At 44.5% G+C, this 15,391-nt stretch overlaps 1 protein-coding gene across 7 annotated transcripts in view; it reads right to left on the reverse strand.

Moving 5' to 3' along the window:
* The window catches only part of ANKRD6 (ankyrin repeat domain 6), a 322,801-nt gene that overhangs the window by 32,537 nt on the left and 274,873 nt on the right, over positions 1 to 15,391 (reverse strand). For all 7 annotated transcript variants that reach the window (XM_077487254.1, XM_077487250.1, XM_077487252.1 and 4 more), the window contains 3 exons: positions 10,407 to 10,592; positions 9,263 to 9,415; positions 8,944 to 9,057 (listed from right to left, as the gene is read on the reverse strand). In XM_077487254.1, the coding sequence (XP_077343380.1) occupies positions 8,944 to 9,057; positions 9,263 to 9,415; positions 10,407 to 10,592 (453 nt within the window). The remainder of the gene's footprint in view (positions 1 to 8,943; positions 9,058 to 9,262; positions 9,416 to 10,406; positions 10,593 to 15,391) is intronic.

Consider the following 15,391-nt stretch of genomic DNA (forward strand, 5'->3'; position numbering starts at 1 on the left):
ATTCTGGGTGAAGTGAAGGATGGTGAGCAGATTTTTGTAAGCTAGCATTTGAATTGACTTGTGGATGTTTGCAGACAGCTGGAAGGGAGATGAGTCCTTCAGAAGCCCTTCCGGATGCCATGAGCTCTGATAAGGGACAGAAGATGTGCAAGTACCTTTGTGAATACTCTGGGAACAGAGGAGAGACCACAGGGCAAGGCAACAAACTGGAAATGATTGTCTCCTATTGAAAAGCATAGAAAGTGCTGATAAAAGAAGATATATGGGGATATGAAGCAAGGCATCTTTGATGTCTATAGATGGCAAGTATTCCCCTGGTCTCAGAGAGCCAATCAATCACTGATCTTGCAGATTCCATGCAAAATGTTGACATTTTAAGGCATTTGCTTAGTGATTTTAGGTCCAAGATAGGATGAATACGCTCATTGGATTTGGGTACCGTGAATAGGTTTGATTAGAAACTTTTAAATCTTTCCTCAAAAGGTACTGGAACAACTACTCCCCGCGACAAGAGTATTCCGCAAATTTGACTGTCCTTTTTTAGATTTTGGTAGTTTTAAAAGTGGTGAGGGGGTAGAGTTTTGAACTCTATTTTGAACCCTTTTAAAATCATCAATAGAATCCACAGGTGTGGGACATCTGTGACCCAGAGATAGCCAAACAGTAGCAAATGTCCCCCCACTCTAAACCCCTGTACACACGGTCGGAGATTTCCACAACCAAATCCGTCGGATTTTGTCCGTCAGATTTAGTCTGACGGATTGTGTCCGAAACTGTTGCATACACACGGTCGGACTAAGTTGTCGAAAAATCCGATCTTTCAGAATGTGATGACGTAATTTCGTTACGATGGGACTAGATTCAGGCTAGTAGCCAATAGATTTGATGTAGGAATTTGATCTGAGCATGCGTGGCACTTGGTCCGATCAAAATTCTCTACACTTGATCGGATTACGTTTATTGGGAAGAGGGCTTTGAGGATGACTTGGTTGATTTTGTAGGCCAAGTCTTACCCCGAAATAATGGGCTGAACATGGGCTTGGAAGTGGAAATCTGATAAGAGCGCTGAGGTGCTCTGCATTTTTAAGTAGTAGAGGCACCTGAGGAAGGGATTTTGTTAAATTCCACTATGGTAGAAGAACCTTTCCGTCTATTAAATCTTTAATGAATTCATTAATTTTCTCGCCAAATAGATGTACTCCTTTAAAGATAATACATGTGAGGCATCTTCTGTAGACAATAAATAAAATAATAATAAACAGCGCTTACAGTCCAAAACAGATATCCCAAATGTTGCTGTTATAAGCAGCCGAAAATAATCACCAGGCTGCCTCCTCTGTGTAATTGGTTCTATCTTCCGGGCCCCTCCCATGAATGTAAATCAGACTTTAATGTAATTATTGGAAAATCTCACTTTCTCCTTCAGATTTCAAGGATGAGACATCCCCGCAGGCCACACCGTCCAGGCTCTAACAGTGGTATTGGTTTTGCATGAAAATAGCCACCGATTATTATATAAATGGCACTGGCAGGGAAGGGGTTAACACTAGGAGCGATCAAGGGGTTAAATGTTCCCTAGGGAGGTGTTTCCAACTGTGGGGGGGAGTGTACTGACAGGAAATAGAGAGAGATCGCTTTTCCTGATCACTAGGAACAGCAGATCTCTCTCTCCTTCCCTGTCAGAGAGAGGATTTGTTTGTTTACATTGACAAATCCCTGTTCTGGCTCTCTGTGGAGCGATCGCCGTTGGCCGGCGGACATCGTGGCCGCCGCCCACACGCACCGGCTCCGGAGCTGAGACGTAAGAGCGCGCCTCCTATTGCTCTTAAAGCGGCCAATGTACAGCTACGGCGATTTGTGCAGCCGTGCCAACCTGCCACTGTATAATGACAGCATCTGGTCGACACGCGGTTAAAACCCTAAAAAAAAAAAACAACTCTGGCTATGTTTTGACTACGTTTACTGTTTACCTTTTATATTATTATTATTATTAAACTAGCGTGATTTTTACTGCACTTCTGTCTCGGTCTGATTCATGGTTTCTGACAGTAGGCGAAGGCCACGAATTCAGAAGATGCAGTCAATCCACTTGAAAAAATATTTTTTCCAGATTGAATGAGCAGGATCACCGCATGGATCAGTTTGCCAAGGCATTACAGATGCTCCTGAGTCGCACGGCTCACCTGGAATCTCCCACTGTGGCCGATCCGGTATAAGCTGTGTTGCAAGCCGCCCCTGCTGCTGTCTCTGTGCAGGTACCCGCCTCGAGTATTACCTCTTTAGGATGTATGTCTGCTTCCCCATCGATTTGGGAGCGATCCAGTCCAATGCAGAGGGTTTCTCATCCAGGTTGAGATATACTTTGAGATGCTGCCCCAGGACAGAAGCAAAGTATGTTTTGTGATATCTTTGCTTTCTGAGAGAGCCTTGGCCTGGGCAAAACTATGGGAAACACAAAAACCCATTGTCCTGAGCTACCCAGAGTTTGTGGCTTCCTTTTAAAAGGGTATTTTATGTTCCCACACGCTCTGTTTCTGCTGCCAAATGCCTCATGTCCATCAAACAGAGTACGAGAACTGTTGCCGATTACGCCATTGAATTCCGTACTCTGGCAGCAGAGGTTGCTTGGAACAATGAGGCCCTCGTGGCTGCTTTTTCTCATGGTCTCTTGGATACCATCAAAGATGAGATAGCAGCCCGAGATATACCCACTGAGTTGGAGAAGTTGATCATGGTTGCCATCCTCATTGACTCCAGACTCAGAGAAAGATTCTGTTTTTAAGGAGCACTTGCGGATGCCCCCTGTACATTTGTCTCCAAGCTTTACAGTCTCCCTCAACTTTGCCTCCCTCAACTCCCATTCTCCCTGGTACCGAGTCGTCAGTGAGGGTGAACCCATGCACTTGGGCTTCATGCCTCTCTCTGTGGATGAGAGAACCTTTAGGAGGAGGGAGAGATTGTGCCTTTATTGTGTCCAGGCTGATCACTTTTTTAAGTTTTTTGTTCTACCCATCCTGGGAACTCCCAAACCTTGAGGCCCTGTAGCGGACAGACCTTAGGTGTTTTGTCCCCAGTTGTCCAGAAGGATAAGCCCCTGGTCCCAGTTATCCTTTCTTGGACTAAGTCATCCATCGAGATACAGGCTCTAATCATCTCTGGGGCTGCAGGCCTGTTCATTGATGCTGCCTTTGTATCTAAGCACTTGATTCCGCTGCAGCTTCATGCCACTCAACTTGCCATTGAGGTTCTTGACGGGAGACCTCTACAGCCTGTCCATGTGACCCATGAGACTGTTCCACTGTCCATGGCCGTAGGGGCTCTTCAACATGAGATAATCCAATTCCAAGTAATTTCCTCACCTAAGTTTTCGTAGTTATTGGTTATCCTTGGTGACAGAGGCACAACCCGTCTTTTGATTGGCTTCATGCTGAGGTTATTTCCTGGTCGCCACAATGCAGCAAGACATGTTTTCAGAAAGTAGCTAAGATCCTGTGCACCTCTTCAATCTCCTCCATGCCAAAGGAGTACCGCGATTTTAGAAATGTCTTTGACAAAGGTCAAGCCAGTAGTTTCCTTCCATACTGGTCGTATGATTGCGCAATTGACCTTCAACGTGGTGCCATACCCCTTCAGGGCCGGGTTTACCATTTGTCAGTCTCGGAGGATAAGGCAATGGAGGAGTATGTTGCAGATGCACTTTCTCGAGGATTCATCCGCAAATCCTCGTCCCTAAATTGGAGAAGTGCGAGTTCCATCACAAACAAGTTAAATTCTTGGGTTATGTCATTTCCACTTCTGTTTTTTTTTTTTGATGGACCCAGAGAAACTTTCTGCAGTCCTACAGTGGCCCTGACCCATGGGTATACGTCCTCTGCAACGTTTTCTTGGCTTTGCCAATTATTATCAGAAGTTTATTCGTAACTTCTCGTCCCTGGTCAAACCCCTGACTGATATGACCAGAAAGGACGGTAACCCACAGAGTTGGTCCCCGGACCCCGTTAAGGCCTTTGAGAGTCTCAAGGCTGCCTTTGTTTCTGCTCCTGTGTTGGCACATGCAGATCCTACATTACCCTTTATCCTTGAGGTTGATGCTTCTGAGACTGGAGTTGGTGCCCTTCTGTCTCAACGTCCTACCTCTGAGAGCGTGATGTATCTGTGGGGCTACTTTTCCAAGAAACTGTCACCTGCGGAATCCAATTACGAGATTGGGGACAGAGAGTTGTTAGCGATAATTTTTACCCTTAAGGAATGGAGACATCTCCTTGAAGGTACCACTGTGCCGGTTCTCATTCTTACCAACCATAAGAATCTCACATTCTTGTCGGAGGCTAGACGCCTCTCTCCCAGAAGGGCGCGATGGGCTCTTTTTTTGTCAAGCTTCAATTACATAGTCTCATTCTTACCCGGTACTAAGAATGTAAGAGCTGATGCTTTGTTGCGACAATTTTCCTCCACTTCCAATTTGGAATTGGTCCCTGTTCCAGTGATTTCTCCTGATCGTATTTTGGCTATGGTTCGCACCAGTCTCATTTCTCCTTTGGGTGACAAGATTCTTGATGCTCAGATCCATGCTCCTCCTGAGAAACCTTGTGACCGCTGCTTTGTTCCTGACAGTCTTCGTACTGTCGTACTCCAGACTTACCATTCTACCAAAGGCTGCCGGTCACCCAGGGAAGAAACAACTCTTCTGGGCCATTTCTCAACAATTCTGGTGGCCTAATCTACGTGCTGATGTAACTGCCTTTGTAGCTGCTTGTTCCATGTGTGCTCAGAGTAAGTCACCACCACATCTTCAACCTACACCCAATGGAGAGAGGCCTTGGACCCAGCTGTGCAAAGATTTCATTGTGGAGTAACCCAACTCTCAGTTATGCTTATGGTGGTTGATTGGTTCTCAAAAATGTCTTTCACTTACATGGGCTACCCAAGGTGATTGTCAGGGCTGTTTTTAAGGCAGGGCAAAAGAGGCAGCTGTCCTGGGCCCTGTCATTGTTGTGGGGCCCAAATTAGCTGCTTCATACTAGGCAACTATCCCAGTTTAAATTCCCTTGTCCCTTGAGGTTTTAGTCCCGTGCTGTGTCCTGATATCTCAGTGTGAAGTTCTGTTACTAATGCTGCCCATGTCTGCTCTATTGTTGTGTACAGATTCACCTGCAGACTCTGTGTTTATATGTAAATGCTAGCATTGATATGCAAATAGTGATGCCATTCATATGTAAAAAATAGAGGCGGTATTCATATGTATATCATGCCCCCCTAAGGTCATATCTACCATCACCTATACAGAATGATAGGTACACAGATCTCTGCCTGCGCCTTCCTACCAGGTTGGGGACAGGGTCTGGCTGCCATCTCGCAACCTCTGACTTCATGTTCCTTCACTGAAGTTCGCACCTCAGTCTATTGGGCCTTTCCGTATTCTTTGCAGGATTAACCCAGTGGCTTACCATTAGACCTTCCTTCTAATATGCGTATTTCGAATGTAATTCATGTCTCCTTATAACTTTTGGTCTGCAACCGCTTTACCACCTCAGTGCCACATCCTCACACTGTACGGGTAGAGAACCATGAGGAGTATGAATTACAGTCCATTGTTGACTCCGTGGGCGCATACAGTACCTGGTGCATTGGAAAAGGTACGGTCCGGAGGAACGCTCTTGGGTTTCATCCTCAGATGTACATGTCCTTATCTTCCGTGCTTTCCATAGATGTTTTCCCCTCAAACCTGGTGGTCCTCTGAGGGGGGGGGGGGGTCGTTGAGGAGGGGGTACTGTCAGGGCTGGGCTCAGCCCTTCCTTCTCAGAGCAGGCCGCTCAGCTGTCGGTTAATTGCCAGCTCCAATCTTTTCCACAGTGACTCACCTGATGATGAAATCCTGCTCGTCAGTCCTGCTGATTACTTAAGCTGTTCAGTTCTCCTGTCTGATTTTTTCATCGATAAAGTCAAAACCATCAGGGAAACAATCTATCAGAAGAAAATATCCAACCTCAGCCAGCAAATACATAAAGATGATGTCTGCACCAACATACCGCAACCGCCGAAATTTTCACAATCCCCAATTACCGTAGACACCGCAAAAAACATCATTAATAAGCTGCGTGACAGTACCTCACCTATTGACATCATCCCCACAAAACTACTGAAAGAATTCTCCGACATCGTGGCTCCAACGATAACCCACCTCATAAACCGATCATTCCACAAAGGGATTGTTCCCAGCATCCTCAAACAAGGCATCGTCAAACCTCTACTCAAGAAACCAAACCTGGACCCTCAGGATCCAAACAACCGTAGGCCAATTACGAGCCTCAACACCATTTTGAAGATCATGGAGAAAGCTGTAGTACATCAGCTACAACTTCACCTGGATACTCACAAACTCCTAGACCCGCTTCAATCAGGCTTCCGCCCAGGTCATGGAACAGAAACAGCTCTTCTCAAGATTTGGGATGATGCCCTCGAAGCAGCAGATGATGGAGAGCCATGTCTCCTCGTACTGCTAGACTTAAGTGCAGCGTTTGATACAGTAGATCACAATACTCTACTCGTCCGCCTTACAGAAGTAGCCGGAGTCCAAGACATAGATCTCCAATGGTTCGCGTCCTTCCTAGGAAATTGGTCACAGACAGTGAAACTAGGGAAATTCCTCTCCGAAACTCGGGCAGTCACCTGCGGAGTCCCTCAAGGCTCTCCTCTGTCACCCGTTCTCTTCAACATTTACATTCGCCCACTCCTTCAAATCATCAGATGCTCAGATCTCTGCTTCCACTCTTACGCTGACGACACGCAACTTTATTTCCGGATCAATGGAAAAAAAGATCACCAACAACAACTTGAAAACTGGCTCAAATCAATAGAGGACTGGATGACCACTAACTCCCTCCAGCTGAACGAATCAAAGACAGAGCTTCTTATCTTACACCCAAATCATAAGCCCGCAACCAAAACCTCCTGGTCTCCACCAACCGTCTTTGGGCAGACTATCTCCCCAAAGACCAAAGCGAAGAGTCTTGGCAAATAGGATCTGTAGTCAGTGGATCTCACCATCTGCTGCGCATGCTTCGCAGACTCATCCCTTTTATCCCAAAGAATGACAAAGCAGTGGTAGTTGGAACAGTCATTAATTCACGTCTGGACTACGCAAATTCGCTTTACATAGGATTACCACAATATCAACTTGCGCGATTACAACTGATCCAAAACACGGCGGCAAGGCTGATAACAGGAAAAAAAAACGGGGAATCCATCTTTCCTTCGCTGAGGAGCTTACATTGGCTAACCGTAAAAAATCGGATCACGTTCAAGACCCTTTGCCTCACCCACAAATGCGTGCATAGAGAAGCTCCGCAATACCTAATGGAGAAAATAAATCATTACACACCAAACCACAGTCTTCGATCAGCCAACAAAAACCTCCTCCTCGTGCCCAAAGCCTGGTATAAATCCAAGGGTGATCGGAGATTCGCTGTCCAAGGGCCTCGGCTATGGAATGCTCTACCAATCAACATCCGCCTGAAAGAAAATCACCTGGCTTTTAGGAAAAAACTCAAGACCTTCCTCTTTTAGCAGATGATCAAAGCTCGCCACAGCGCCTAGAGGCGATTCAGTTCGCATTGTGCGCTATACAAGTATTTCATTCATTCATTCATTCAGTTCAGATCTTCTCTGCCTTCACCAGGTCAACATATTAGAGACTCTCTCCTCTATAACTGTTAAATACTTGCTTGGCTGATTTCCCTTCTGGTTCCTGATCCTAGTTACTTAAGCTGTTCAGTTCAAATCCCCTCTGCCTTTTTCCAGGTCAACATATCAGAGACTCTCTCCTCGGTACCTGTTAAAGACTTGCTTGGCTGATGTCCCTTCTGGTTCCTGATCCTGCTTGATGTTCCACTACGCTGATTCCCTGATTTCCTGACTTGTCCTGAAGTATGCTGATCCCTGGCTCCCTGATGTCCTGGCTTGTCTGTCTCTCCGTTCCGGTTACCAAACTCTACTCTGACTATGTTTGCTGTTTACCTTTTATTATTATTAAACTAGTGTGATTTTTCTGCACTTCTGTCTCGGTCTGATTAATGGTTTCTGACACTAGGAGAAAGTGGGCAGCCTTGACGAGTACCCCTCTGTAACAGAAACAAGTCCGACAGCTGGGAATTGGTACGCACTCGGGCCCAAGGAGATCTATAAAGAAACTGAAGCCACTGCAGAAAGACAGGCCCGAACCAAATCTCAGGTAGGTGCACTCCACTGAATCAAATGCCTTCTCTGCATCAAGTAAAGCAATGACTCTTGTACCCATATTATCACGAGGGACAGATAGATTTAGAAAGAGGCATCTAATATTGATAATATTAATGCCCTTCCCAGGCATAAAACCTGTTTGATCCACTTGGCTCAGATCATCCAACACCGTAGAGAATTGAGTAGCTAAAATTGTTGCGAGTATCTTTGCATCCACATTTAGCAAGAAAAGATCCCTGTAGGAGGCACACTCCTGAGGGTCTTTCCCTGGTTTGGGCACCAACACAATAATTGCCTCTGCCATAGAAACTGGTGAAAGAGTCCAATGAGAGATACTGAGAAAACGGGTATGAAAGCCTGGGGGCCAAAAGTTCAGCATGCAGAGAATAAAACTCGGTGGATAGACCATCGGCCCTGCAACTACCCTATGGCTTCCTGAACTTCCTCCAGTGAATTAGTAGAGTCAAGCTTTTCATGTATGGAGGGCTCTAAGATAGAAAAGGAGACAGAGTCCCAAAAAGCCTCCAGCTCAGGCGTCATACTTCACATGAGAGGCATAGAGATCCCCAGATCATGTAGTTTGAGGTAAGGATAAATATATCTATGAATAAATTATAGCACTTTTGCTTGTATTCAGCATCTACTTACACATTTTATGGCACTATAACAACTGAAAAGTGTCAAATAGCTATAAGACTTTTATACCTGGCGTTTATCAGCTTCATTTTTCTGCACTTCAGACTGTTGCTGGAGGCGGCAGATACATTCCACCCTCTCTGCAGACATCCGCTCCATCATTAACTTGTCCAAGACCCGCAGCTGCACACAGATCAATAACAAAGGGAGTGAGATATTGTGTACTAGAGGAATTTGCTCAGACTTGGCATACGCTAAACTATTTTGGTATTCAAAAACTGCTAACACAATCAATACCAAATACTTATTACAAGCTGACTAGGTTTCACAAATGTTTATTAAATCCTTAGGATTGGGTACATCAGCACAGCAGTGAAGAGCATCGCACCTGGTGCTGGGTTTTACTGTCCATCTGCCCCAGTTTCGCATTCATTTGATCTTGCACAGTGCCAATCTCAGCTTTTATTTCCTCCTTGGTGGCTTCCAGTTGGTTCTCCAGCTTACTTATGAGTGGTTCACAGCGACAACCATTGATGGGAGCCTACAGAGAACATACAATCAAACATTTTAATACATTCTTACCAGATGTTTTCAGATCAAGAGCACATGTGTTCTTTCTATTGGGCTCTTTGTATGTTCTCTGTATATAGCTTTGTTATCAAAGTTAGGCCTCGTTTACAAGGGCATACTTAAAGCTGTAGTAAACTGCAGTTTTTTGGGTTTTTTTTGCAATATGCAAGGCAATGTCATAATGTGTTAGTATGCGATGCACGTTTAGGAGATATTTACAGTGTCCATAGGAAAGCCTTATTATAGGCTTAGCTATAGGTAAAAATTATGCATGGAAGTTTACTCCCAGTTTAAACATATACCCGTGTGAGGTTTGTGTTTTTCCTGCACAGGATCCACAGGTGTTCTGTGCATCCATGTGCAGCCAGTCCCATTTATGTCAACTGGGATGCAGTGGCTACTCAGACAAAGCCACTGCTCCTAATTTGACATCTGTGTGGGTCCCTGAACACAGTGTACGTTCCCACGGGGGTTTAAAATTGGGACACAGCTGCGGCCCAGTTGACAGGAATGGGATTGCCTGCACACGGGTGCCACGGTCCTCACACAGGTGTATGCATAAGTATGCCCATGTGAAATTGACCTAAGGGCTGTTTAACATAGCTATTCCACTCTATTTAGCAGGGGATCAGCAGTCGAGTCAGAGCTGAATGGGAGAGTTTTTTACATCTGTGCCTGTTCAGTTTATGCCCTCGCATAGGTGTACACTGTAGTACACTTGTGTGAACAAGGCCTAACTGCACTTTGGACATTACCACTGCTCTATGTGTCACCTGACAGAGCTAACAAAAAAGATGAATTTATTTTACAGTATATGAACAATTGGAACAGCTGCCTCAAAATTGGACAAACTGTTTGAAGAAATTAAGTACAACAATTTTTACTGTGTCCTGAGCTGTATTTTTGTTTTAATGCCATTTATTCATCTTGTACATGTAGTATTCATGACTTTATGACATTACTTGCATAACTTTGCCATCCTTTCCCCTGTACAGTGTGTATAGCTGGTATGCCCGAGCTTCATGAGGAAGAAATGGTGGAGATGGGACTCTGTGTTTGCTCTTTCTCCTGTGGTTGTGTCCTGTTTGCTGCCCACTACAGAACAATTGCTGATCGGCAGGTGAAGTTGGATCTGAAAGAGCTGAAATCTGAGAGAACAAGAAAACAGGAAGTTACCTCACAAGATATTTTCTAGGATGCAGAGAATGTAAAAAACTGTGCAGGTTTGTGTGCATGGTAGTATACTAATGTAATGCAATTTTTATTGTGCGTTGTATCATTTTCATTTTTGCATTGTATTTGACATATGAAGGGTATTTTTTCCTTTCTGATCGATGCCCTTCAGTGCTGCCTATCAGTGCCACCCATTAGTGTCCATCAGTTCCTCCTGATCAGTGCAGCCTCATCAGTTCCTCCTGATCAGTGCAGCCTCATCAGTGCCACCTTTCAGTGCTGCCTTATCAGTGCTGACTTATCAGTGCTCATCAGTGCAGACTCATCAGCGCACATCAATGAAGGAGAAAAATGACCTGTTTGCAAAATTTTATAACCAACCTTTTAAAACGTTTTTTTTTTTTTCTTCAAAATTTTTGGTCTTATTTTTGTTTGTTTAGCAAAAAATAAAGCCCGTGGTGATTAAACACCACACAAAAAGAAAGCTCTGTTTGTGTGAAAAAAATTATAAAATTTTCGATTGGGTACAGTGTAGCATGACCAAGCAATTGTCATTCAAATTGCAACATTGCTGAAAGCTGAAAATTGACCTGGGCAGGAAGGGAGTGAAAGTGCCCGGTAAGCAATTGGTTAAGCAATAAGAAGGGTCTTCTTGTTAACTGCAATCAAAATGCGTTTGAAAGCAAAAAGTATCTCAACATGCTGTATTGTGTTCAGTCTATGTGTTTCGTGGTAATCCCGCTTTTTCAGGACTGAGAATATGCTTTGATATAAACTTTGATGATAGATTAAAGTCCATCTAAAAACAGCAATGGTAAATCTAAAAACAATAGTTGATTTATTAGACAGTGGCATCACTAGGGTTGGTGTCACCCGGTGCGGTAAAACATGGTGTCACCCCCCTCCACCAACTATAGTCGCCCCTTAGTACAGACCCCCTTCCTACAGTAGACCCCCCTCCACTAAGTATAGACCCCCCCTCCATCAGTACAGCCCTCCCTTCAACCAAATATAGTTCTCTCTAAGTACATATCCCCCACACTGAAAGAGGGTTTTCAGGCTGAAAAAAAAAACGCAAAATGAAGCCAGGGCTTCTGTCACCCTCGAGATGGTGTCACCCCTGTAGTGGGTGGCACCCTGGTGCGGACCGCACCCCCCTAGCAACACCACTGTTATTAGAATCAACTATCTCAATGTTAATCTAAGAAAATTGTCAAGAATTGTTAATAAGTAGATTATGTCCTTCAAATATGAAAGTAAACTCTCCACATGGGGGTGCAAAAAATTAGTTTACGCGCTATATGAGTCAAAGTTTGTATACCAGATATGATTGGTCTAACCGGAGGTTTGTTTTTTCTTATGGGTCTTATGAAAGGCATAAAATGTAAGGGTTATAGGATGTTTAACCTGCAAAAAATCTTGCGTCCTTGCTAATTAGTCGCTCCTTATATGCTGTATTTATAATCTCAAAAAATGAGTGTTGAAAATTAGAAATAGTAGGTGGTACCAAGTGGTATTTTTCTAAATTCTTTTACACATCCCTACATATTGATCCTGTGTGATAACGACAATATTACCCCCCTTATCGGATGGTTCAATGACTAGATTTTTATATTTCAAAAGTGATTGCAGTGCCTGTAACTGACTTCTTGACAAAGCTGGCCTTTTTTCATGAAATTAGATTTCGCATCCCTCACTACCAACTTAGTAAATAGTTCAACTTATGTATTTTTTTGAATTTGGAATTTCCTAGGTTTTTTCTTATATTCTCTATAGGGTACCTGGCCTTTGTTGAATCCTCATCATACTGTATACACTACTTTACCAAAAGTATTAAGTAAAGCTTTGTGCACTAGTCCAAATCATTTGGTGGAGGGGATATTTATGGTGTGGGGTTGTTATTCAGGGGTCGGGCTTGGCCCCTCTTAAGGCGTCAGCATACCAAGACATTTTTGGACAATTTCATGCTCCCAACATTGTGGAAACAGTTTGGGGATGGCCCCTTCCTGTTCCAACATGACTGAGTCACCAGTGCACAATCAAGGTCCATAAATGGATGAGTTTGGGGTGGAGGAACTTGACTGGCCTGCTCAGAGTCCTGACCTCAACCCAAAAGAACACCTCTGGGATGAATTAGAGCGGAGACTGCAAGACAGGCCTTCTCATCCATATTAGTGGACCTCACAAATGCGCTTCTGGAAGAATGGTCAAACATTCCCATAGAAATACTCCTAAACTATGTGGACAGCCTCCCCAGAAGAGTTGAATCTGTTATAGCTGCAAAGGGTGGGCCAACTCAATCTTGAACCCTACAGACTAAGATTGGGAAGCCAATGTGCGTATAAAGGCAGGTGTCCCAATACTTTTGGTAATTTAATAATCAGGGAAGCCCTGGGGTTCCCCAGTGATATATAAGTGACCCCGCCCCCCTCTTATGTAACGCACCTGTGTTACATCAGAGGGCGGCGGGGTCACCCATACCTCACTGGGGAACCCCATGGCTTCCCTCATCAGCGTCAGAGGGGGCGGGGTCAGGTGAAAGGTGGCCCCGCCCTCCTAATATAAGAAACGTCAGCGCTGGAATCCCCGCAGTGTCTCCGCAGTGGAGACAGAAGACGGATGTTTGGACAGCGCTGGACTGAAAATCACCTGTCGCTGGATCAGATCAGCCATCGCTGGACCCCGGAGAGATGATCATCCGTCAGTGGATAGCAAGAGTGGATTACCACCGCTGGAATCATTTTTTTATTTTTTTTATTTTTAATAAAGGAATTTTTCAAAGGTGTGTTTGTCTTATTTAACCATTTTTACACTTTCTTTGTGAAATGGTAGGGGTACTTTTGTACCCCCTTACCATTTCAAACAGGGGGGCCGGGATCTGGGGGTCCCCTTGTTAAAGGGGGCTTCCAGATTCTGATAAGCCCCCCGCCCGCAGACCCCCACAACCACCGGCGAGGGTTGTGGGGATGAGGCCCTTCTCCACATCAACATGGGGACATGGTGCTTTGAGGGGTCACAGACCCACAAAGCATCCTCCAAATGTTAAGGGCATGTGGCCTGGTACAGTTAAGGAGGGGGGGGGCGCTCTCTCGTCCCCCCTCTTTTCCTGCGGCCTGCCAGGTTGCGTGCTCGGATAAAGGGTCTGGTATGGATTTTTAGGGGGACCCCACGTCAATTTTTTTTTTATTTGATGCGGGGTTCCCCTTAATATCCATACCAGACCTGAAGGGCCTGGTAATTGAATTTAGGGGAACCCCCACGCTTTTTTTTAATCAATGAATGAATTGTCGGCTAATACAGAGAACACTCATTGAGTGTTCTCTGTATTACGGGAGCCGATAATGGAAAGTGATTTTAAAAGACTTTTTTTCCTTGCGAAATGACACTTTGTGCAGGGACAGTTCTAAGCACGGGAAACATGCGCCCGTTCACAGGCATACTATAGACACCCCCCAGGTACGAAATTTAAAGGAATATTACACTTTTATTGTTTCACTTTAATCATTAATAAAATCACTGCTCCTGAAAAAATGGCCGTTTTTAAAACTTTTTTTTGCATTGATCCATGTCCCCTGGGGCAGGACCCGGGTCCCCAAACACTTTATAGGACAGTAACTTGCATATTAGCCTTTAAAATTAGCACTTTAGATTGTGAACGTTCAAGTCCCATAGACTTTAATAGGGTTCTAAAGTTCACACAAAGTTTAGGTCTGTTCGCAGGTTCTGGTGCGAACCGAACAGGGGGGTGTTCGGCTCATCCTTAGTGGGTATATGTGGGAGATTGATGGTTGGGTCTGGTTGTTTTTCCTTGCCCAACCTTTGTCCCCACTTGTATGGCTACTCACAGGTTTGCCCTGGCCTGGATACCTGGATATGGGTTTTGCTTGTGCTTCTGGCCTTCGATTTCGCTGCTCTGTGAAGCACAGATGGGGTTCTATCTTCTGGTGATGTGGCTTCAGGTTCGGTCCCTTCCATATGGCGGATGGCAGCAGTGTCTTGCCACTTACCCCGCACTTGTGAGGAGAGAACCTCCCCCCTGGTAGTTTTGTCCTGGCTGACATATTGGCAGGATTTTCTCACTACTCCAACGGTGGAGGGGGCGGTTCTTGGGGGGACACAGAGAATATAAAGGGTGGGGACACAGTTGGTGATTTAATTCTTTCCCTTTCATGTCCGCATGACCACACATATAATCACTAACTACGTGAGGACATGATGATGGTAAGAATGTCTTGTATTCCTTTTTCTTTAAATGGTTTCTAAATAACTTTTTTAGTCTATGATTTGACCAAGAGTTTATATTTCTTGTGTATTTTTTAGTGAACTAAGTAAAATTGGGGAACTCTTCTCGTCTCTTTGTTTGAAAAACGTCCCTTGATTTTGGTCTCTGAGCCTAGCCTTTAATATCCCCTTCTGGGGGTTTATTTTATATCATTTGGGGCCCCAATCTTAAGTAATTTTCTTTACAGATTCATCCTATCCTGCCTTCCATTTGAGCAAAATATGTGGGCTATTCATATATCTATGTTTATATCATTTAGATTTGGCCCACCTGTGCCCCTTCTTGAGGGGGTGGGGGGAGGGTAGAATGTGACTAACCACATTATTAACTATTGGATAATTGTTTTTGTGTAGTCTGTGTTCATTTTAGGTGTTTTGAATAAAGTAAATGAACAGCTTCTACTCCTTTAGTATCAAGCCATGTTTCTTCTTTGCTGTAAACCATTGCAGGGGATTAACTTTCCATATGGAAGACAAAGATATTTCCAATATA

Source organism: Lithobates pipiens, unplaced genomic scaffold, assembly GCF_037356315.1.
Source record: "Lithobates pipiens isolate NorthernLeopardFrog02 unplaced genomic scaffold, aLitPip1_a1.2 Scaffold_18, whole genome shotgun sequence".
In the NCBI taxonomy this organism is placed as follows: domain Eukaryota; kingdom Metazoa; phylum Chordata; class Amphibia; order Anura; family Ranidae; genus Lithobates; species Lithobates pipiens.